Genomic DNA, 25,071 nt, shown 5'->3' with positions numbered 1-25,071 from the left:
GGGTAGTTCTTTCTTTTGTTATGCATATTCCTTGTCATTTGGTCATCCTCGTCTATGTCACTCTTACTATGTAATTGTAACAACCAAACCTCAAAGGATTTGAGTCTCTGTGCTTACCATGCTAGTCCCTGGATTTGAGTCTCTGTGCTTACACACAGTATAGATGAATACCAGAATAGCAAGTGCATCATGTATTACAACGTATGATCCAGAATATATAAAATAAAACAATCTGCATAGCACTTGGCTAGCTTTATTCAATCAAACAACGGAAAGTAGCAGAAAATAACGATGAGTCCCATCATAGCCCACTGGCGATGCTGAGTGCAGACTCGCGACCCTAACGGTACCTTACTCTTCGTCTGAATATCCTGCAATATGAGACGTTGCAGCCATATAGGTCAATACTTTGAATGTATTGGCAAGTTACACAGGAGTAATAATATAGCAGACCTACATGTATATGCATAGTATAACAAAGGAAGGCTTGAGGGTTTATTTTGCGGAAAGCTGATTTTGTCCTCATAACTACCTAATAGTCAAAAAAAATTAATTCTTTTATTACTACAATTAAATACACAAGGTTGAGTTGGAAAAATCAACTCCAACCTACCCTTTATTAAGTTGCCCACAAATATTATTAAGTGTCACATCTGTCAAGATCATCCAACAACTGTAATGGCATAGTCGCTCAAATTTACCCATAACCGGGGGCACGGCTAATCATGATTAGTTTTAATACTCTGCAGAGTTTAGTATGCTTTACCCACTGGACCCAATCCGAAGATTGAGATGAAGTCTTTCAGAAGAGGTTCCCTTAACCACCTGACGGCCACATCCCACCTATATATGCTACATCTGTTGACACTGTTTGGGCTAGGGTTCCAACAACTGATCAACTAAGCCAGAGCCCATATAGCCAGTGGCCGCACATGGAAGCTACTAGTCACTAAGTCTGTCTGATCTTTTTGAACCTGGGCGGCATTCCACCTAGGGTGCACTCTCATGAGCGCATGGCCGTAGAAAAGGTGCAAGACCCCATGATGCCTTCCCTCAACACCAAGCAATACCACTTCCGCCCAGAGGTGAGTTAAATCCTGAGTTACTACTCAATTTGTTAAATATATAATCCTCACATAAGCTCAATGAATACTCGAACCAACCCCGTCTACAAAGCATAGCAAAACTACAACTACCACGATCTGCAATGACTTACAACTACCACGATCTGCAATGACGGGAGATAGCTCAACAATATAGCAAAATAATAATAATCCTATACATGCATATATTCATAGTGTGATATAACTACATGCATAGAAAACAATAGGTAAAGGATGATCAACACGTAACTTGCCTTGGTTCTGGTTCTGAAAGTTACACTCCTGACAATAGCTCGCGTCGCACTCCGGACAATCTACACGTTTCACACAATTCAACAAATCAATCATCGGAACACAAATAGAACCAAAACAAAACCAACAACAAGAAAACCATTTCAAAAACCCAACAATAGTAGCTTAACAGCACCTAAAATGCACTATGGTCACAACGCAAAAAGAATCACTCGATTCCGATAAACGGTTTGAGAGTTATGGCCTCCGGAAGATTTATTTCAAATCCAAACGAATTCAAATTTGAAAAGTGCAAACATGTGCAAAGTCGGTACTGTGATAATGTGCTGATTTTTGTGAGTGCATAGGAAAAAGAATTTTCTAATTTGGACTTATACACTAAAAGATATAGCTAAAAGAAGTTTAGGTGAAAAACTAAAAATAAAACAAAAAGGAAAACAGAAAATGCCTGAACAGTAATACTATAGCGGCGTTCTAGGAACTCCTGTAGCTATCGCCACGTGGCAGCATCGGATTGGTCGGAGAACACCTATGCGCGTGCGTGCTCACCAGAACAGAGAAACGGCGGCGGCGGTCGGGCGTCGGCGGTGGCGCTCTTCCGGCGACTCTCCGGCGATGGGGAAGTGACGGGCGGATGCAGCTTCTAGTGGCTGATGCAGTGGTGGTGAGAACGGCGACTGGTTCGTCCTCTGCAGGCGACAGCGGCGACGGAAACGCGGCGTGCTCCGGCGAAGTTGGGCGGGGTCGCTCCTCTCGCTCCGCTGCAAGTTGGGCAAGGCCAAAGTGTCAAACGGGTGCGCGGAAGATAGAGGGGTCGAACGGAGTAGGCGGTGCGGTTCTGCTCGTTCTGACGGCGGTGCAATCTTCCGGCGAATGGCGGCGGACGGCAGAGCTCCGGGCGAGCTGCGTTTCGCCCTAGCTTGTGCGTGCGGCAACAGGGAGGATCGAGGAAGGGGTGCGGGGGTTCTTCGGGGTCTTGGGCACGCGCCAGATGGCTTGGGCGTGCACGGGGCGGCTCGGGTGTGCGACCTCGACTCGGGTTCGCCCCGGGTGTGCGTGCGGTGCGTGCGTGTTCGACTCGAGGAAGAAGAAAGTGGCGCGGGCCCATGGTCAGTGGCTGGAGGCGAGGTGGATCAGGCGCGGGTCGGGTGCGAGTGACCCTGCTGTGTACCGCTTCGCAGGTAGCTTCCTCCTCTGTGTGATGATCCCACTGAACCTTGCATAACTTGATATTCTTGGTGCGAGTAACTCTCTCTGCTATCTCCAGAATCTTAATAGGCTTCTCCTCATATGTCAAATCACTCTCCAACTGAATTGCGTTAAGTGGCACTGTGTCCCTCAATGGAACATCCATCATCTCTGCATGGCACTTCTTCAACTGAGATACATGAAACACATCATGAACTCTTGACAAAGATTTTGGCAACTCCATCTGATAAGCTACCTCTCCTCTACGCTCCAAGATCTTGTAAGGCCGCACAAAACGTGGTGCTAACTTACCCTTAATTCCAAACCTCTTAATCCCACGAAGTGGTGAAACTCTTAAGATATGCACGGTCTCCTACCTCATATGTCACCTCCTTGTGTTTTGCATCTGCATAACTCTTCTGCCTGGACTGTGCTATCTTCAGCCTGTCACGAATCAACTTGACCTTCTCCTCAGCATCTCTGATCAAGTCTGGTCCAAAGAACTGACGTTCTCCAACCTCATCCCACATCAACGGTGTCCTGCACTTCCTACCATACAATACCTCAAATGGTGCCATCTTCAGACTAGCCTGGTAACTGTTATTATATGAGAACTCTGCATAAGGTAAATTATCATCCCAACTGGACCCATATTCCAAAGCATAAGCTCTCAACATATCCTCCAAAATCTGGTTTACCCTCTCTGTCTGCCATCTGTCTGTGGATGGAAAGTTGTACTGAACTCCCGCCTGGTGCCCAAAGATTCATGCAACTGACGCCAAAATTTGGATGTGAACTGAGTACCTCTATCAAACACTACCTTCCTTGGAACTCCATGCAGACAAACAATTTTAGACATATAAATCTTTGCTAGCTGAGCACTGGTATATGTAGTCTTTACCGGGATGAAGTGAGCAACTTTAGTCAAACGATCAACAACTACCCAAATAGAATCATAACCTGACCGAGTCCTGGGTAAACCTGTAATGAAGTCCATACCAATCTCATCCCACTTCCAATCAGGTATAGGCAATGGCTGTAACAAACCTGCTGGTCTCTGATGTTCTGCTTTAACTCTGGCACACATCACATGTTGCAATTATCCAGCAATTTCACTCTTCAGGCTAGGCCACCAAAATCTTTCCCTCAAATCCAAATACATCTTAGTATTACCTAGGTGAATAGAATAAGGTGAATCATGCGCCTCCTGAAGAATCAACTTCCTGATATCTGCATCTTGAGGAACACAAATACGCTTCTCAAACCATATGGCTCCATGTTCATCCTCATGGAAACCTTCTACCTTACCTTTAACCATGTTCTCTTTTATCTCAGCGATCTCCTTATCACCCTTTTGAGCTTCTCTGCTCCTATCAAGCAAAGTAGGCTTTACCTCAAGTGTTGCTAAATATCCCTTAGGAACCATCTCCAACCTGAGATTCCTGAACTGCTCACATAACTCCGGTGGCATATCATCAATATTAATTGCATTAGCATGGCTCCTACGACTCAATGCATCAGCAACAACATTAGCATTACCAGGATGATACTGCACATTCAAATCATAATCCTTAATAAGCTCCAACCATCTCCTCTGCCTGAGGTTCAGATCCTTCTGAGTAAAAATATACTTCAAGCTCTTATGATCAGTAAATATATCACAATGATTACCAATAAGATATGGCCTCCAAGTTTTCAATGCATGCACAACTGAAGCTAACTCCAAATCATGTGTAGGATAATTAAGCTCATGATTCTTAAGCTGGCGTGAAGCATATGAGACAACTTTACCTTCCTGCATCAAAACGCTGCCAAGTCCTTGACGAGAAGCGTCACAATATACCTGGAAGTCCTTATGTATATCTGGCAGAGTTAAGACCGGTGCTGTAACCAAACGTTGCTTCAACTCCTGAAAACTGGCTTCACATTCATCAGTCCAAACAAATTTCTTCTCTTTCTTCAACAATTCAGTCATAGGCTTTGCAATCTTGGAAAAGTTCTCAATAAACCTCCTGTAATAACCAGCAAGGCCCAAAAAGCTGTGAATCTCTCCAACTGTCGTGGGTGTCTCCCACTCTGTAACTGCAGCAACCTTAGATGGATCAACTGCAACTCCATTACCTGACACAACATGTCCAAGGAAAGCTACCTCATCCGACCAAAACTCACATTTGCTGAACTTGGCATACAACTGATGTTCCCTCAGTTTCTCCAATACCAAACGCAGATGCACCTCATGCTCTTGCTTATTCTTGGAGAACACCAATATATCATCAATGAAAACAACCACAAATTTATCCAAGAACTCCATAAACACCTTGTTCATCATATTCATGAAGTATGCAGGAGCATTAGTCAATCCAAATGACATAAGAGTATATTCATACAACCCATACCTCGTAGTAAAAGCAGTCTTTGGAATATCTTGCTCACGAATCTTCAATTGATGATAACCAGAACGAAGGTCAATCTTAGAAAACACAGTAGCTCCCTCCAATTGGTCAAACAGATCATTTATCATAGGCAAAGGATACTTATTCTTAATGGTTACCTCATTCAGAGAACGATAATCAACACACATCCTCAAGGTCCCATCCTTCTTCTCCACAAACAAAACTGGAGCTCCCCAAGGTGATGAACTTGGGCGAATAAATCCTTGTGCCTGCAATTCTCTTATCTGCTTCTTCAATTCCTCCAACTCTTGAGGAGGCATTCTATACGGTCTCTTTGCAATAGGTCCAGTGCCTGGTATTAAATCAATAAGAAACACAATATCTCTATCTGGTGGCATACCTGGAAACACATCTGGATAATCCCTCACAACTGGCACCTCTTCCAGGCTACCCCCCTTAAGAGAGTTCACCTGCACCTGATTATGCTTATACTTACATACATATTTGATCCTCTTCCCTCCTAGTGCACTGAGAGTAATAGATCGACTGGCATAATCAATAAGACCTTCATATTTGATCATCCAGTCCATACCCAAAATAATATCCACACCTTGTGACTTCAATATAATCAAATCTGTAGGAAACTCATGCTCCCCATTAGACATGGTCAACTGATGACAACCAACACCTACTATCATCTCAGCTCCTAGGGAACTCACTCTAATAGGCATACTAAGTGTTTTGGTTGGCAATCCATGTTTATCAACAAATACCTTCGAAATAAATGAATGCACCAGTATCAAAAAGAACAAGTGCAGGTACTGAATTAATCAAGAACTTACCAATCACTACATCAGGTTCATTATGGACCTCCTCAACATTAACATGGTTGACATGACCCTTTTGGAAGGGGTTTGGCTTGCTGGATCCTGAGTTCTTTGCCCCCGGGCAATCTGTGGCATAGTGCCCCATAGCATTACACCTGAAGCACTGCACCTGACTCAAATCCCTTGGCGCACGTGTAACCTGGTGGTTCTGGTTATTGTTCCCTCCATTGCCATTACCATTACCTCTGCCATTGCCATTGTTACTCTTGTGCCCATTATGATGATGGTGGCCATTATGGTTGTGGCCATTCCCTCCATGATGATTATGATCATTACCTCCATGATGATTATGATGCCCATTACCTCCATTACCATGATATGAAGTGCGTGGCTTCTGCTGCGGTCCTGAATTATACCTGTTATTGTTGTTGTACTTCCTCTTGCCATTCTCTATGGCCTGTTGCTTTCCCTCCAGCACAATAGCCTTATCAATCAAATCCTGGCAATTCCTAAAAGTGGCCACTGTCAACTGAAGGCTCAAATCATCATTTAGGCCCTCCAAGAATTTCTCCTGCCTAGCTGCATCAATGTTAACATCATTAGGAGCATAACGTGCAAGATTATTAAATTCCTCCACATACGCATTAACTGTGCGACCTCCCTGGCGCAAACTGTGAAACTCCTTTTTTAGACTCATAGCACCAGCAGACACATGTGCAGCACGGAAAGCATCCTGAAACTGAGGCCATGTGATAGTAGCAATGGGATAGGTGACCAAGTAATTGTCCCACCAAGCTGCAGCAAGACCCTCCAACAAATGTGAGGCAAACCTCACCCTCTCTGCATCTGTGCATCCAACCGTCTCCAGGTTCCTATTGACTGCACGGAGCCAGTCATCAGCCACAATAGGTTCAGGGGAACTAGAGAACCTCTAAGGATTCAACCTCAAGAACCTGGTAAGCATATCCACTGGTGGCGGTGGCGGCGGATTATTGTTGTTATTGCTGTTGTTCTGGTTCTGGACAAGCAACTAGATCAACTGAGCTTGTCCCTGAAGCAACTGCTGCATGTATGGCGGTCCATCATTGCCATTGTTGTCTCCTCCTGCAGTATTACGCCTATTATCACGCCTCGGCGGCATCTGGTGGGCAAGCACAGAAGAGTTATAGATATAATAGGGCCAAAGACTATGTATATATAAATATATTCTACCCATATGCATATTATGATCAAGCCAACAAAACACAACAACGAATAACACCAACAAACAACAAACAATATGATAATATTATATATATATATATATAGTCGAATAACTTCGACACTAAGCAATTTAACAAACAACTATCAACCAAGCAAACAATCTAGTATCTTCATACCACGAAAATGGGCATAATCAGATACGCTAACACGATAATGTTGCAATATAAAACAAACATGAATGGTGGTCTCAGCACTAGTTCCTACTTAACTGTTCAAGATACTTGAGGGGGTTAACGAATAAATAGTAAGAAGTATAGCTAGTTTATAAAATAACTTCCACTCCTATGGCTTTTCTAATCCATTTTCTAGGGTCACGTCCTACAGTCAACACACAGCTCTGATACCATCTGTAATGACCAAACCTCGAAGGATTTGAGTCTCTGTGCTTACCGTGCTAGTCCCTGGATCAAACTCGCTAGGGCACACAGTATAGATGAATACCAGAATAGCAAGTGCATCATGTATTACAACGTATGATCCAGAATATATAAAATAAAACAATCTGCATAGCACTTGGCTAGCTTTATTCAATCAAACAACGGAAAGTAGCAGAAAATAACGACGAGTCCCATCATAGCCCACTGGCGATGCTGAGTGCAGACTCACGACCCTAACGGTACCTTACTCTTCGTCTGAATATCCTGCAATATGAGACGTTGCAGCCATATAGGTCAATACTTTGAATGTATTGGCAAGTTACACAGGAGTAATAATATAGCAGACCTACATGTATATGCATAGTATAACAAAGGAAGGCTTGAGGGTTTATTTTGCGGAAAGCTGATTTTGTCCTCATAACTACCTAATAGTCAAAAAAAAATTAATTCTTTTATTACTGCAATTAAATACACAAGGTTGAGTTGGCAAAATCAACTCCAACCTACCCTTTATAAGGTTGCCCACAAATATTATTAAGTGTCACATCTGTCAAGATCATCCAACAACTGTAATGGCATAGTCGCTCAAATTTACCCATAACTGGGGGCACGGCTAATCATGATTAGTTTTAATACTCTGCAGAGTTTAGTACGCTTTACGCACTGGACCCAATCCGAAGATTGAGACGAAGTCTTTCAGAAGAGGTTCCCTTAACCACCTGACGGCCACATCCCACCTATATATGCTACATCTGTCGACACTGTCTGGGCCAGGGTTCCAACATCTAATCAACTAAGCCAGAGCCCATATAGCCAGTGGCCGCACATGGAAGCTACTAGTCACTAAGTCTGTCTGATCTTTTTGAACCTGGGCGGCATTCCACTTAGGGTGCACTCTCATGAGCGCATGGCCTTAGAAAAGGTGCAAGGCCCCATGATGCCTTCCCTCAACACCAAGCAATACCACTTCCGCCTAGAGGTGGGTTAAATCCTAAGTTACTACTCAATTTGTTAAATATATAACCTCATATAAGCTCAATCAATACTCGAACCAACCCCGTCTACAAAGCATAGCAAAACTACAACTACCACGATTTGGAATGACTTACAACTACCACGATCTGCAATGACGGGAGATAGCTCAACAATATAGCAAAATATTAATAATCCTATACATGCATATATTCATAGTGTGATATAACTACATGCATAGAAAACAATAGGTAAAGGATGATCAACATGTAACTTGCCTTGGTTCTAGTTCAGAAAGTCACACTCCTGACAATAGCTCGCGTCGCACTCCGGGAAATCACACGTTTCACACAATTCAACAAATCAATCATCGGAACACAAATAGAACCAAAACAAAACCAACAGCAAGAAAACCATTTCAAAAACCCAACAACAGTAGCTTAACAACACCTAAAATGCACTATGGTCACAACGCAAAAAATCACTCGATTCTGATAAACGGTTTGAGAGTTATTGCCTTCGGAAGATTTATTTCAAATTCAAACGAATTCAAATTTGAAAAGTGCAAACATGTGCAAAGTCGGTACTGTGATAATGTGCTGATTTTTGTGAGTGCATAGGAAAAAGAATTTTCTAATTTGGACTTCTACACTAAAAGATATAGCTAAAAGAAGTTTAGGTGAAAAACTAAAAATAAAACAAAAAGGAAACCAGAAAACGCCTGAACAGTAATACTATAGCAGCGCTGTAGGAACTCATGTAGCTATCGCCACGTGGCAGCATCAGATTGGTCGGAGAACACCTGTGCGCGTGCGTGCTCACCAGAACAGAGAAACGGCGCCGGCGGTCGGGCGTCGGCGGTGGCGCTCTTCCGGTGACTCTCCGGCGATGGGGAAGTGACGGGCAGATGCAGCTTCTAGTGGCGGATGCGGTGGTGGTGAAAATGGCGACTGGTTCATCCTCTGCAGGCGACGGCGGCGACGGAAACGCGACGTGCTCCGGCGAAGTCGGGCGGGGTCGCTCCTCTCGCTCCGCTGCGAGTTAGGCAAGGCCAAAGTGTCAAACGGGTGCACGGAAGATAGAGGGGTCGAACGGAGTAGGCGGTGCGGCTCTGCTCGTTCTTACGGCGGTGCAATCTTCCGGCGAACGGCGGTGGACGGCGGAGCTCCGGGCGAGATGCGTTTCGCCCTAGCTCGTGCGTGCGGCAATAGGAAGGATCGAGGAAGGGGTGCAGGGGTTCTTCGGGGTCTTGGGCACACGCCAGATGGCTCGGGCGTGCACGGGGCGGCTCGGGTGTGCGACCTCGACTCGGGTTCGCCCCGGGTGTGCGTGCGGTGCGTGCGTGTTCGACTCGGGGAAGAAGAAAGCGGCGCGGGGCCCACGGCCAGTGGCTGGAGGCGAGGTGGATCGGGCGCGGGTCGGGTGCGAGCGACGCTGCTGCGTACCGCTTCGCGGGAAGTGGGCTGCGGCGGCGGGAGCTGGGCCGCGGCGTTGGCTGGTTGGCTGGCGAGCGAGCTGTGCCGCTGGCTAGCTGGCTGGCCGGCTGGTGTTTTTTTTTAAACAAAAACTACAGCAGCAGAACAAAATAAATAAAATAAAATACACAGTATAAATTCTAAATAAAAGTACCTAGACACACAGTAAAAATAGCTCTACAGCTATAAACTACAGGAACACTAGTTCCAACACTAATGCAATTTTCGAAAATAGTTTTTATGCAATAGGCAACCCATAACATCAACAAAACACTCAAATAAAGTATTTTGAAGATTGCAAAAATTACCAGAACATATCATACACTCTGGAAATAACATTCTGCACATTATGAACATTTTAAAACCGGGGAGAAGTCATGTTATCTCCGCTCCAATAAATTGCCTTTGGTTGCATAATGATTCGAAATATTGCAGAAAGACAAATAATGCAATAAAAATATGATATGCATATGAATGATCTAATAACATCCTAATTTAGGAAAATTATCCTAATTTAGGAAAATTGGGATGTTACAGTAATAGTTGGCACTGTTTAGAACGTCATTCTCGTCTGGATCACGAGAGTCTGAGCGCTGCAGATGGGTGCGTTTTGGTGGTGTAGCAAGACTTCTTATGAACTATCATGTCTTGCTGTTTATGTCAGTAGTAGTCACTAGTCAGTGTTTGAATGTTGTATATATCGTTGTTTCGAACTGTTTATTATCTCGAACTACTGGTGGGCTAAATGAGGGCATCACCATTCTCCAGTGTTCAGAGTGTATCTCCTTTTTTCAAGTTATATAATTTGAGCTCAGTGTCTTTTCGATGATGTACACTTGTTTGGGCCAGTGAGGTGTCGTTGAATATGGGCTGAGTAGTAACGCAAGCCAAACTGGTCAATTATGACTCTCAGGCCGGGCTCTCAAAAGATCCTAAAAAAAGGCCGGACTCTCCAAAAAAGAAAGAATAAGGACTCTTAGGCCGACATGTGGGCGCCACCGGTGTTTTCGTGCGCCTGCGCGCCGAGAGCATATTGGCGCGTGTTCGAAATTCAAGCTACCTTTTCATCCCCAATCTCCCGCCCCTCCCCCACCTCTGGAATCTCGATTCCTACTCCAGTTCCCCCAAATCCCCCTCCTGTACTCCCTGTACTCAAGCTCACTATCATGTCGTCGGTCAACGCGGATCTTCGAGCCGGAGATCCTGAGGTCCGTCCTGCCTTCGGTTGCTGCATGTTGTCGCTCAACAGTGGCATGGCGGCGCTTGACGACCAGTTTGCCGGCAAAGTGCTGATGGTAACCATCAATGGTGACCGGCCTCCCGTCTCGCCGGACGACCTTGTCAAAGCTCTTGGCATTGCGCACGCCATCCAAATAAGTGACTTGCTCGTCGAAGTCTGTCCGCCACCGGCTGATTTCTTCGTCAGGTTCTGGACAACTTTTGACTGCAGTTGTGTGTTCGAATCTTCCCGGCATTTGTTCTGCGATGGCGCGCTGGTGAGCTTTGATCGGTCGCACCCAGGATGGGGCTCGGTGCCCTCTGACCTTGAGTTTTTAACAAAGCTTACCTTCCACGGCATGCCTCGACGTGCTTGGAACAGCGAGTCCATGAATGAGCTTATCAATGACCTTGGAGGTGAGCTCGTAAGTGTGTTTGTTCCTCCGGACAGCTGGGCTCTGACGGTTATGGCATGGATGAAGAAGCCGTCCACCATACCGAAGGTGATTGGTGTTGAGATACCGGTGTAGGAACCGGGGTTGTACTATTCGTCGCCACCAAGGCCGCCGCGGACCACGTTAGGGATGTACCTGTATCAAGTGTTCGTGCATGTCGAAGAAGTGGTCAATCCATCAATCGAAGTCCTGCCGCCGCCGCTGGTGCCAGGGTCCATCGATGACGTCCATTACAGGAGTCAATGTCAGACTTTCCCCGTGTTTCTCGGAACGATGGATGGCACATGGCCTACTCCATCGCGCGGCGGAGGCCACTGCTTCTTTGGGAGAAGAGGCAGGGCTGGCTGCCTGGACGTGCTCTAATTTGAGGTAACAACTGAATCTTGTCACATACTAGTTAAATCTGAGCTATGGGTGTGAAGCACTGATGTGCCAGTACATTTGATTGTGACCTGTTCTAATTTTGTACCTGAACTTTTTTTAGAAAGGGTTGTACGTCAACTTAATGTGCTAGCAGAACTTATTGTGTTGTCTGTCTGTTTTCTTTGCACAGCATTCAAGATATTTCCCTGTCATTGATAAAGAAGATGAACCGTTATGTACGAGTTCGTTGGTTTCAACATAGCCCTACCCATAGCGATCCACTGCTTCCATCCTGATTGTGTCGCCTGCGTGAAATTTTTGTATGCAAGTTAAGTGTGCTATGATGTTCTATATGATTGTGTCAACTATATAAGTTTTTACTGAGCATCAGCAATGCATATGGCTGAAAGATGTATTTACGAGCATCGACCGATGGGTCTCTCTCTCTCTCTCTCACACACACACGCACACGCACAAGTGGGACCCGTTGAATTATTTCTTTGCTCGTGACAACTTTTAATTAGGTTCCACTATAATCTAACTTTTTTCTTAAGTTATTAATTGAGCTCAGTGACTTCAAAAAGTTGTACAGAAGCCTTGTTTGGGCCTTTTTGGCGTCGCTGAATGTGGGCTGAGTAGCCATCTTAGGTTGTACTGTACTACACAGGCCCTTTTTTTCAACATCAGCAATGCAACTAGGCCGACAGTTGTACACAATATCCGGGTCAACTTGTTATTCTCCGCCCCGCTGGGCTGCAAACTTTCCTAGGAGGTATGCATTAGGCTTAACAAGAAAATGTACTTTAAGAAATAATAAATGGGATGTAATTATAATAACTGGGCAGTAACTATAAAAAGATGCACCAAACGCGTAATTAGTTTAAAAATATATTATTTTTGGAATTTGGAATTTTTAATTTCATTACTTATTGCGCGCGCAATATTTCGTTGGATTTTAACGTAATACAATTTTATTTTGAAGTTATATTTAATCTGACTAGAAATTTCGGATAAAAATATTTGGGATCCCATAAAAATGTGGGAATTTTTCTTGAATTCTGTTTTGAGCGGTTGGTTGAAATTATTAATCGTTGTCCTAGCTAGAAAATGGGTTGTACTTTTAACAAACTGTAAATGGGATGTAGTAAATTCCATTAGAATTAAAAAATGGGTTGTACATTCTTACAAATCGCAAATGGGCTATATGTTCTCTGCCACACACTTGTGGGCCTTCTAAGTTGACGCGTCCCCTAAAAAAATAGTTGACGCATATGCAAGGCTTTGAAAATAACACACGGTTCTGGCAGCTGTGGCCGTTGGATGTCCATCCAACGGATGTCATGCTTCTTCTCCAATCTCAGATATTCTTGCTACAGCCGCCCAAAAAATGATTCCTCCCCCTGACATCAGGGGCGCACCGTTTCTGAGGCTGACCTGTGGGCCTACTAAGTTGACGCGTACCAAGGGCTTTGTCAACTTAGTCAATATAAACGATTCTAGCTGCAGTGACCGTACGATGTCCATCCAACGGCCATAGTGCTTCTTCAACCTCTGGTCTTCTTGCTCCAGCCGACCAAAGCAGCGCCGGTCGTGCCGTGTGCTCCTGCCTCCCGTGGCCGGCTATGATGTCGCGGAGGCCTCACCGCCCCTACTACTCCCACCGCTGGCCAGGCCATCCCTCTACTCACCCACACCCCCTGTTATTCCACGACGACGGCAGCCTCACACCGCAGCTGAACCAGTGAACCCTCGTACTCCTCTCCGCGCGAGCTTCCACTCCCGCGTCTTCCCCGGCTCCGCGTCCTCCCCTTCCTAGGCCTCGCCATCGTCCACCGCCCTGGTGCTCTTGGCGCGGCGTGGTCAATGTGGTCAAGCAACGGCTTCCATCGGAAGAGTACTGTCGTGGAGAGGCCGACAGCTGGGTCGACGGCAGCCGCAAGGAAGTGCCTCCTTTTTACGCGGAAAATAATTATTCCTCCACCTAACAGCAGGGACCCACCGGACGGGCAACTGTATTTCGTGAAAAAAACGTTTCCCCCTGACTGCTGGGACCTACCAGCTACATCTTCGCACGCAAGGAAGTGCGTCCGGGCAAAAAAAGAACGATTCGCCCCCCTGACTGCTGGGACCCACCAGCTACATCTTCGCACGCAAGGAAGTGCCTGACAGTCGGGACCCACCTGGTCGAAGCGTACGTAGCGTTGTCATTCTGGTCGCGAACATGTACGTACATACTGGTCGATGTAGAGGCACGCACGTGTCGTAGTAGAGGCGCGTATGTATCATGTACACGTACGTACAGCGGCCAATGTCCAAGAAAGAAAATACAGCCACATACGTACATACGAGCAGGGTCTCGAACGCCTACTCGCGCATACGTACGGCCAGGGCTCGTGTACATGGCTGGGTCAGAACGGAGAAACAGCGTCGTCGTCGTGTTCATGGGGAGCCAACCGGCTGGGTCGGAATGGAATGCGTCGTCGTGTCCGTCGGGAGGGCTTGGACGGAACAGCCGATGGAAACGAGGCCTGGCGTACCGCAGAACGGAGGAAATGGCCTTGTGTTCGACCGGCCACGTTTGAAACGGGATCCTGTTCATCGGGAGGGGTCTGGCGTACCGCAAAACGGAGGAAATGGACCTCCTACGGTCGAAATGGGGGTCCTGTTGATAGGGAGGGGTGTGGTGTACCGCAAAATGGAGGAAACGGACTTGTGTTGGAGCGCTATGGTCGAAACGGGGGTCCTGTTCATCGGGAGGGGTGTGGCGTACCGCAAAACGGGACTCCACGGGATACTGCTCATATCCACCGTCGACCCCTCCAACCTCCACGGGCTACTGTTCATCCACCGTCGACCTCCTCCAGCCTCCACCTGCGACTGTTCATCCACGGGCTCCTGTTCATCCAGCCTCCACCGCGCGCTACTCCACCGGCTACTGTTCAACCAGCCCTCTCCACGGGCTCCTGTTCAGCCACCCCTCCACGGGCTACTGTTCATCCAGCCCTCCACCATCTACTGTTCATCCTGCCCTCCACGGGGTGGTCCTGTTCATCCTGCCCTCCACGGGGTCCTGTTCATCCAGCCCCAACCGGCTCGAACGATCGGGGTCCTGTTCATCCACTCCCACCGGGAACTGTTCATCCAAACCCCCCACCAACGCTCACTATTGATCCAGAGGCAACGCCATGGGGTCCTGTTCATCCACCCCCACCGGGAACTGTTCATCCAAACCCCCCAGCAACGCTCACTGTTCATCCAGAGGCAGCATCGATCGGCTTCAGTTAGCAGCAGTAGCGAAGGAATCGCTCGATCGGGTTCAGTTAACAGCCATCGATCGATCGCTCGGGTTCAGTAACGTGTAGCCTGCAGTGCAATCGCTCGGGTTCAGTTAGAGCCCAACACCTCGCTCGGGTTCAGTTAGAGCCCAACGCCTCGCACACACACGCGTACGTATGAGAGAAACGCGCATCGCTCGGCCCCCGACCACCCACCGTAACCGGGGACTCCCCGATATTTTCCGTGCCCTCGCTTCTACCACGGTTTTTTCCATCATGGACGGCCCAAAGAATGTCATGCAGCTGCGTCTCTGGCCCGCCCAGGACGAAAATCCCATTTTCTATCATGATTTTTTGTCATAGAAGTAGGACCCCACCACATCTATGATGATACCGGGTTTTGTCACAATTATCGTCATAGAAGTGTCATAAGTATGATAGAAAAGATTTTTGTTCGGCCCAAAATGTCACGGATGTGTCTTTTTTTGTAGTGTTTTAACGGCCCATGCCCTTCATGGTCCAATACCAGCCCAGTTTCTCTTTCGGCCTGCTAAAGGCCCACAACACAGTTGGGCCATTTACAATATGACCTAACTTTCGGCCTCTTAGCGGCCCATGCTCTTCATGGTCTAGTACAAGCCCGCTGTCTCTTTCAGCCTGCTAAAGGCCCACGGTATAGTTGGGCCATATGTAGCCTGAACTTAGTAACGGCCTGTTAACGGCCCGTGAAATCAATTGGGCCCACCTGTTGCCCGCTTTGATGTCAGCCTGTTAACGACCCGGGAGTTAAGAGGGCTGACCATTAACTTTTGGCCTGGTAACGGCCCATTAACTTAATGGGCCCACTAAAGTTCGTACATGTCTTTAAGACAAATTAGATAATTTGAGCCCATTACAATGAGCAATTATGCACAGGACCAAAACCGATCAAGCAAAGGTACGGCATACAGGGAAAAATGTTACACATCCAGCATATATTACAGGAAATTACATCAACTGGGCAATCAAAGATTGATGCCAGTGCAAATAAATGAACAGAACCTAACGATCTATAACTTCACAATCTGCAACCTCAGCACGGATGACGCCCATAAGCATGTGGGCAAGTTCTTGCTGCTTTGCTACACTGTCTCTGAAAACATTGATCAGTTGTTGTGTCGCACGACTCTGCACCTCTGATTCCTCCACCATTTCCATCATTCCTTCAGCCATTAATTGGTTCAAAAACATACATTTTTTTCCGTTGCATTCGAGACAGAGGATACTGAACAGATTCAGATGGCGATTTTGGCAGGCTTTTATTATTGATAGTGGAGAGTGTCTCGACCACTGCATCATAACATAAATTAGGAGGGGAACCAAACAGATTAATCATGAGTTATTGGCATATTACCTGGCCTAGATTTATTGGAAAGAAACAATGGGGTTGCCTTGCTGTTTTCAGAGTTTGTCTTCTTATCTTCAGCAGCATGCACCAAATTAAGACACTAGCATTGCTATCATTGGCCAAGTCAGATAATAGGAAAGCAACATTGGCACAACGAATGTTTGGGCAACTAGCCAACACCAAATTAACACAATATGGCACAGCTATCATCAGCCAGGTAAGGTAATACGAAAGCAACATTGACACAATGAATGAATGGGCAACCAGAGCAGCACTACAATTCATTAATGTGCATGATATGAGATAGTACACTCATGCAGCTCAGTATGCAAAACTACCAGGAAGTTTTCTTTACAAAAATCAACATTGGCGCCTTTAACATTTTGCTACAACTAATTTTAGATCAGACAAAGGTTGGATTCACGCCGATTAACAAAATACATGCTCATGTAAAAATATAGTGATATACAACAGGTACTTACATCAGCATTGGAGCACAGAGAATTCCCGCAAGATATTTTCCTCGAATACAATCCCAATGAAGGAAATCTTCTATCATTTAACCTTATTTTCTAAAAGAGAGATGGGTAAGAAACATGTAGAAAATATGATCAGAATGCTATAAAATTTCATGATGTGAGGATACGCACACGCTTCTTAGAATGGAGATGACATTCTTTTGCTGGACTGGAGCGGACTAGTTCTTTGGCCACTGGAATCTGCTTATTATCTGTGGGAGTTGGGTTTCTCTGTGCTGGAGCAGTATCTATGAAAAATGGAGTTGGTTTTTATCTCCTGGCATTTGGATCTTTTGCAAAGACCTGGTTTGTAACCCTTCAGATTCTAACATAGCCGTCTTCCCCTTGCATGCCTTATATAGAAGAATGGTGCTTCAATTATAAAACATGCTACAGCAGAGATGGAGTAGGTACTGAAGAATAGAAAGGCATGACATATTGACATGTATTCCCTCCATCCGGAAATAAATGGATGGGTCTAGGCGTATTTCAGTTCTAGATACATCGAGTTTTATCCATTTCTACGACATGTAATCCAGACGGAGGGAGTATGATGTAAGAACTAGGGATACGATAGGACAACACAGTAAAAAAACACTGAAAACCCACTGCAGAACCAAAGTAATCAAACCCAGTGATATGAGATAGTACACTCATGCAGCTCAGGATGCAAAACTACCAGGCAGTTTTCCTTACAAAAATCAACATTGTGGCCTTTAATCATACATTTTGCTACAACTAAATTTAGATAAGATAAAGGTTGGATTCACGTCGATTAACAAAATACATGCTGATGTAAAAATATAGTGATATATAACAGGTACTTACATCTGCATTGGAGTACAGAGAATTCCTGCAAGAATCTTTCCTCACAGACGATACCAGTGCAGAAATTCTTCTATCTGCTAAGCTTATTTTCTAAAAGAGAGATGGGTAAGAAACATGTAGAAAATATGATCAGCATGCTATGAAATTTCATGATGCAAGGATATGCACACGCTTCTTAGAATGGAGTTGACATATTTTTGCTGGACTGGAGCGGACTAGTTCTTTGGGCACTGGAATCTGCTTATTATCAGTAGGAGTTGGGTTTCTCTGTGCTGGAGCAGTATCTATAAAAACTGGAGTTGGTTTATTATCTCCTGGCGTTTGGATCTTTTGCAAAGACCTGGTTTGTAACCCTTCAGATTCTAACATAGTCGTCTTCCCCTTGCATGCCTTGTATAGAAGAATGGCGCTTCAATTATAAAACATGCTACAGCAGAGAGATGGAATAGGTACCAAGAATAGAAAGGCATGACACCTTGACATGTATTCCCTCCATCCGGAAAAAAATGGATGGGTCTAGGCGTATTTCAGTTCTAGATACATCCTTTTTTATCCATTTCGGCAACATGTAATCCGGATGGAGGGAGTATGTTGTAAGAGCTAGGGATACGACAGGACAACACAGTAAAAAAACACTAGTTGAATGTAAAACTGTATGCTAGTGGAATACATACAGAAAAAACTAAGGAAACATACACGTGTATGATTGGGAAACTAAGATGGCATTGCAACAGAGCACTAGAACAACACTTCAATGTAGAAAAACATGGTATGGTAGACAGATGAAGTACATACTGATGAATAACAATGCATAAGATATTCAGAAGCATGATGTACAAATTAAGCAGATGGCATTGCGATAGAGTAGAATGACAGTACTTGAATTTGAAAACATGTTATCATGAATGGAATAGGTACTGAAAAACAGGAAGGCATGACATATTTACATGCATGATCAGCATGCTAAGCACATGGCATTGCAACAGAGTAGATACACTCCAGGACATTATATGCATGTTGTACCCATATCACGGGCCAAGTTAGAGCAAGGACCTTGTGGGGTGAAGAGGATTCAACATCTTTCTGCAAGTCTTCTGAAGAACTGCCTTTACATGTTCCATCATATTGGGTATCATTGACATCAAGTTTATTGGCCTTTACATTGCTCCGTGAGGTTCTTGTGGATATATCAGTGTGTGCAATTATATCTGACATGCATGGAAGACAACTAGTAGTTAGATTTATGTAATGAGTGCCTGTAGGAGACGACATAAATTGTAGGACTGGGGTTAACTAGCAGCAACAGGTCTCAAAAACTAAAGGGAGAACACAGATGAAAGCTATAGAATATGTATCGTTTGTACTCGAGATTAACTAGATGGCACACAAAAGTATTAAAGAACAACATAGGTAATACTAGAAGTGGTATAATACTATAATCACCAGCCTGTGGGATAGCATTGGCTGATGGATGATAACTATGGAACAACGTTACCTAAAGAACAAGTATCTTAGCTGAACTATGAAACAACGTTAACTCCTGAACAAGACCCGTAAGAGATCAGCATGAATATACAGTGAAATGTGATAATCTATTTTCCATGCTTAAATGAATAACAAAGCCATAAATGTTGCACACAAGTAAGATGAGGGTACAACCTATCTGGCCGCCATCCATAGGAGTGAGCATCATGTGCTGACTTGTCGATGGCCCTGCAGTTGTTGTGGCTGTCCATGTCGGGCACGCGCATTCGATGCAGGGAACTGTTGAGTGGGGACTATAGCTCCCTTCTGGTGTATGCTTCCCTTGTTGGATCAGCTGCGGTGAGTCAGAAGACGGTGTGGCTGAAGATGCAGATAATGCATAATGTTAAGAACGACACATCTCTTTGATCTGAAGAAATACACTAAGAGATGAACAACAAGGTACAAGAGTGGTCACACGTCTGTTGACTGAGACTAAATTGGGGTCACACGATTTTATTTTATTTTGGTACTGTTCGATCTACGCCGGATCGCTTGATGGCCGTCTTGTGCCTCCCAGCTGACACTGTTAGCCCCGAAGAGCCAACGAGCAACGGCAGAGCAGCTTGCCTCCGTCGTCCGTGGCCCCGGCCAAAACCCTGCTCCCCGCCCCACCGCACTGCCGTGGTTGCGCCGTCCCCGGGCCAATCCACAAAGACTCCCCGTCATCCAGATCCGGCGGCGGCAGTACCTTGAACCCACGCAACTCTAAGATAGCCATCTAAGCGCTGCTTCCGCGGTGAACTTGCGGCCCCGCACCCTTACGTTAGACACCAGCCAACCAACAGCCTAGGAGCTCCGCCGCCTCGAGGGGTGCTGCTTCCCATTGGGAATCGATTGGCCCAGAATAAAAATTCAGACAACTGACACCTAAATAAAGTGATTTGAGATGAGGGTGCGACCTATCTGGTGGCATGGTGAAGTAGGCAGGTCCAGCTGCCGAGTCGGTGAGGCCGGCGCGGTTGCGGTGGCGACCGGCGGCAGGGAAACAACAATGTCGCGACGGTCGACGGCTACGGGGAAGCAGCGCCGGGACTCTGGACGGATCCGAAGTTGGAGCCGCTCCGGCACCGTGAACAACAGCGGGGGTGAATCGGCTCCGGTACGGTTCACGCGGCCGTCGTCGAGGCAGCTCAAGCAGCACGGTGTAAGAGGCACACGGCCCAGTGCACGACGGCAAATGGACAGTGTCTCCGGCATTAGGGAGGAGGGCGGCTGTGAAATTGGTGCGGTGGGGGGCGCCATGGAGGAGGGGCTGAGGTTTCGCGGCTCGGGAGAAGGGAGCTTCCGGGGGGAAGGTGATTTGGTGCCCACGTGGTATGAATGGGGGGGGGGGAATTGGGAGGGGAGTGGAACCATGTTTTACGGACGCATTTGTCTGAAATGTGAGGGGGAGTTACAGTTCTACCCGTGCCTTTAGGCTTCTCGGCTTGGGTCTGTGTACTGAGGGTCGGGGATAGAAGAGTACTTTGCTTCTCCCCAAATAGTGGGCGGGAGCGATTTCGGGCGATGAGGGCGTGTTTTGAAATATAGTGGGCGTGAGCGATTTCGGGTGTGCAGAGCGTGTTTTGAAATAGTGGGCGTGAGCTATTTCGGGCGAGAGAGCGTGTTTTGCCGACCATGGTTTATCAATTATTCGGCACATGTCATTTCGGCCGAGGAGAAGGCGCGCTTGGATGAAGTTATGAACCTACCCTCAATGCACAACGGGCCAATTAATGCGTCTCCCACATAGGACGGCAATTTCGCGTCTCCCATTTATTTGCTCGGGCGAATTCCACCGAGCAGAGGATGTTTAACGGTTCGTTCAAAATTTGGGAGAACGAGCATCCACGTCTACCTTACCAAGTCGATTCGACTCAAATTTAGAAATATTAGCTTTCCACTTCTTTTTTAGATGGAGAGATGATGCTCGGGAGTAATGTGTTTTTACATGCTCATTGCTAGCGATTTACTATATGAAAAATAGTTGACCCACTCAAAAACAGGAATCAAACCCAAAATGAAATATCTCGATTCAATGAAATAGCTCGTTCACCAGGTCAAAATAGTGAACTAAATCCAAAATTGAACACCTCAATCGAATAGCATGTTGTACAGTATTATAGTACTCCATGAACATGTTGAAAGTCAAATTAATGAACTTGTTTGATATACGCATATATCCGTTCATGTGTGGATTGCAGAAAACATGTTCTCCAATTTAAATATTTGAATGCAAGTTTATATCGAAACATGGTTTATATCAGTCTTTGATGCATAAAACGGGACCTCCCCCTCTCCGGGACTCCTGCTCTCTCTCTCTCTCTCACACCGACAATCTTCAATTCTGTCGCACGCATCCAACCCACAAACCTTGTTGGTCCCTCTCGCTTTCTCTCCACTCTCTCTCTCTCTCTCTCCCTCTTTGTGTGTGTGTGTGTGGGGTCTTTCTAGTTCGCATGCATATATACTCCATCTATAGGTCTCTCTCGCACACTATGTATGATTCTCTAGTCCAAGCTAGATATCTTGGGTGCACTCATCGTACGCACACAAATTCCTTGGCTCCTTGCCCGTAACTCTCTCACGCACCACTCTGTCCTCTCAGATCTCTTCCCCCTCTCTCTCAAACTCTCCATCTACCTGGGTCACACATACACATGCATATCTCACTCGCACTCGATAGGCCCATCTAAAACTCTATCTCTCTCCCTCGTTCTCTCTCCATCTCACATGCACACACACACAATCTCATGCCTAGCTAGCCAAGTATGATGGTCTCTCACTCAATTGTAGGCACACGCAGTCCCCCCTATATGTATATGACTAGCTAATCTTAGTCTCCATCACAAACATGTGCATGGTCTATCTCGATTTCTCTCGGGGCATCTTTCTATCGTGCACGCACCTCCCTCGACCTCCCACCCATATAGTCCCCTCAAGATCTCGAGGGTGTCTCTCTATCACAAACACACCCTCTCACCCTCCCCATGCATCCATGTTCTCCATGTGTCCCTCTCGACCTTTGTTCCTCATTGGCCAGACATCTATTGGACATGTGCTATAGGGGTGTCTCTCTCCGTTGCAAACAATCACACACTAGCTATCTTCGTGTATCTCCACGCCTCGCTTTTCTATCTCGGAGATGCATGCGTGATATGTTCGCCTAAGAAACGCAAAACACACTCTCTCTCTCTAATTTATCGTTTGTTGTCACTTTCTCTTTCACACACATACTCTTTTTGCACACTTACTCATTCTCCTTCACACGCACTTGATCCCTCTCGACTTATGCACTCTCCTCGGTCCATAGCATATTGATTTATTGAAAAGTCAAACATCACAAAGTTTGACCATGTACGTGGAGAAAAACAATTACATCTGGAACGGCAAACATATAACATTAGATTCACCATGAGATGTAGTTTCGTATGATGTATCTTTGGTATTGAAGATATAAATAACATTTGTGTAGACCTGATCAAAGTTTCCAAAGTTTGACTTCTAAAAAAATTGCATGCACTGCATTATCGAGCGGATGGAATATCTCTTTGCCCCTCTCAGCTATCTAACGCACCACTCAGCCTTATCGGGGCTCCTCAATCTCTCTCAAACTACACATGTCTCGCTCGCGCTATACATATAGACCCATCCAACACTCTCCGCCCTTGTTCTCTCTCTATGTGACACGCACCCCCCTAATAAGTACCATAATCCCTCACTCCATCATAGGCGCAAGCACTCCCCCCCCTAAGTATGATTATCTCTCACTAGCCATCAGGAACACACGTATTGTCTCCTTCCATCCATACGTCTATCTCGATATCTCTCGGGGTATCTTCTATCGCGCACACACCTTGTCACTCGATCTCCCACCCATGTAGTCCCATCACGATCTCCAGGGGATCTCTCCATGACAAACATACACTCTCTCCTCCCCATGTCTGCATTTTCTCTGTACATCTCTCAAAACCTCTCTCCCTTGTTTGTCAGACCCCTCTTGGCCACGTGCTAGGGGTCTTGCTCTCTCGGTTGCAAACAACCACACACTATCTCCTCACCTTGCTTCCGTTGTCGAAGATGCATGTGTGATATGTTTGCATAAGACACACACGTTTTTTCTCGACTTTTATTGAGTGTTGTCCATGTCTCTTTCACACACGCACACACACTTTTTTCACTCACTCTTTCTATTTCACTCTCTCTCTCTAGTTAGGGACTCTCTCATGTCCATAAGCATATGGATGTTTTGAAAAGTCAAACCTCAGAAAAGTTTGACCAGGTATATGTTCAGAAAAACATTTACATCTGGAAAGATCATTAGATTCATCGCAACATGTACTTACTTCATACTATCATTTATCTTTGGTATTGTAGATATAAGTAATTTCTTTATAAACTTGGTCAAAGTTTCAAAAGTTTGAATTTAAAAAAATGTTGGAACTACATTATCGAACTGAGGGAGTAGCTCTTTCTCTCTCTCTCTGCTATCTCTCACGGGCCTCCCCTCTCACACGAACACTCTATACCGACGGATTATACGCTCGCTGTGTCAGTGTATAGCTCTGTATATTGTTTAGTTGACCGGTCAACCAGTCCACATGCTGCCTTGTCAGCTCGTGTTCTGTATCTTCGTGTGCTGGCCCATGTGGCACTGGGTGAAAATAAGTAAACTAGAGGCCCATCTGACACGCGGTAAAGTAAACAAAGTTGAAACCACTCGTGGTAGCACCCCGCACGCTAGTAAATTGAGGACGCATTGAGGACACACTTCTTCCGCGTGGAGGACGCACTCGCGTACAATTCACCACTGCGCAACGGCATGCACAGAAGGACGCACTCGCGCACACCCAACACACAACACACACCAGCACACGTGTACACCGGCGTCGCCGCCGGTTGAGATGGATGGCGAGGCAGCCAACAAGCGGAGGCGGCTCGAGCCAAAACCGCATCCGGCAAGCCTGGACTTCATCATCAGCCTCCCCGACGACATGCTTCTCTTCATCATCGGCCTCCTCCCCACCAAATCTGCCGTGCGGACCGCCCTGCTCTCCCGGTGGTGGCGCCCCCTCTGGCGCCGCGTCCCCCTCAACCTCACCGTCGACAGCTGCCTCTGTGACAGGGATTGCAAACGCATGGCCGCAGTCTCTAATATCCTTTCATCGCACCCTGGGCCAGCCAGATGCCTTGACATCTGCATGTTCAGTACCAACTTCAAGGTCCAACCCAAGTTCGATGAGTGGTTCTTATCCCCTGCCCTAGATCAACTCGAACAGCTCAGCTTTGAAGTTGGACGATGTCGCTCTCTGCCGCCGTCCGCGCTCCGCCTCGGGCCAACGCTGCGCCGCGCCAGCTTCAGCTCCTGCTATCTTCCCCAGATTAATGCCACGCCCGCCCTTCTTCTCCCTCAACTCAAGCAGCTCGACCTCTTCGATGTTTTCATCTCGAAGAAGGCTATGGAGCACCTGCTCCGCAGCTGTACTGCGCTCAAGTACCTTCGTCTTGAGCAGATCCGCGGGTTCATTAGCCTCCACATCGCCTCGACGAATCTCCGATGGATTTATGTGTCTTGCTGGCCCCGCAACAAGACATCAATTGGGAAGAGATCCCTCCAGCTGTTGCACGTTATGGTCATTGACAATGCGCCTTTCCTTGAGAGATTGCTTGT

The 25,071-nt window shown here is 46.2% G+C and overlaps 1 protein-coding gene across 1 annotated transcript in view; it reads right to left on the bottom strand.

The window, feature by feature from the left end:
• Positions 1-1,900: 1,900 nt before the first annotated feature.
• Positions 1,901-25,071, bottom strand: part of LOC141022673 (uncharacterized) — a 43,972-nt gene continuing 20,801 nt past the window's right edge. The window contains exons 2-11 of the mRNA XM_073498935.1: positions 5,710-6,694; positions 5,337-5,570; positions 5,095-5,288; positions 4,861-4,980; positions 4,636-4,794; positions 3,717-4,092; positions 3,543-3,619; positions 2,921-3,292; positions 2,527-2,664; positions 1,901-2,116 (exon numbers count right to left, since the gene is read on the bottom strand). Coding sequence (XP_073355036.1) covers positions 1,901-2,116; positions 2,527-2,664; positions 2,921-3,292; positions 3,543-3,619; positions 3,717-4,092; positions 4,636-4,794; positions 4,861-4,980; positions 5,095-5,288; positions 5,337-5,570; positions 5,710-6,694 — 2,871 coding nt within the window. The remainder of the gene's footprint in view (positions 2,117-2,526; positions 2,665-2,920; positions 3,293-3,542; positions 3,620-3,716; positions 4,093-4,635; positions 4,795-4,860; positions 4,981-5,094; positions 5,289-5,336; positions 5,571-5,709; positions 6,695-25,071) is intronic.

Source organism: Aegilops tauschii, chromosome 5, assembly GCF_002575655.3.
Source record: "Aegilops tauschii subsp. strangulata cultivar AL8/78 chromosome 5, Aet v6.0, whole genome shotgun sequence".
In the NCBI taxonomy this organism is placed as follows: Eukaryota; Viridiplantae; Streptophyta; class Magnoliopsida; order Poales; family Poaceae; genus Aegilops; species Aegilops tauschii.
The sequence above is the reverse complement of the archived record's forward strand: the minus strand, read 5'-3'. Positions and strand labels throughout refer to the sequence as shown.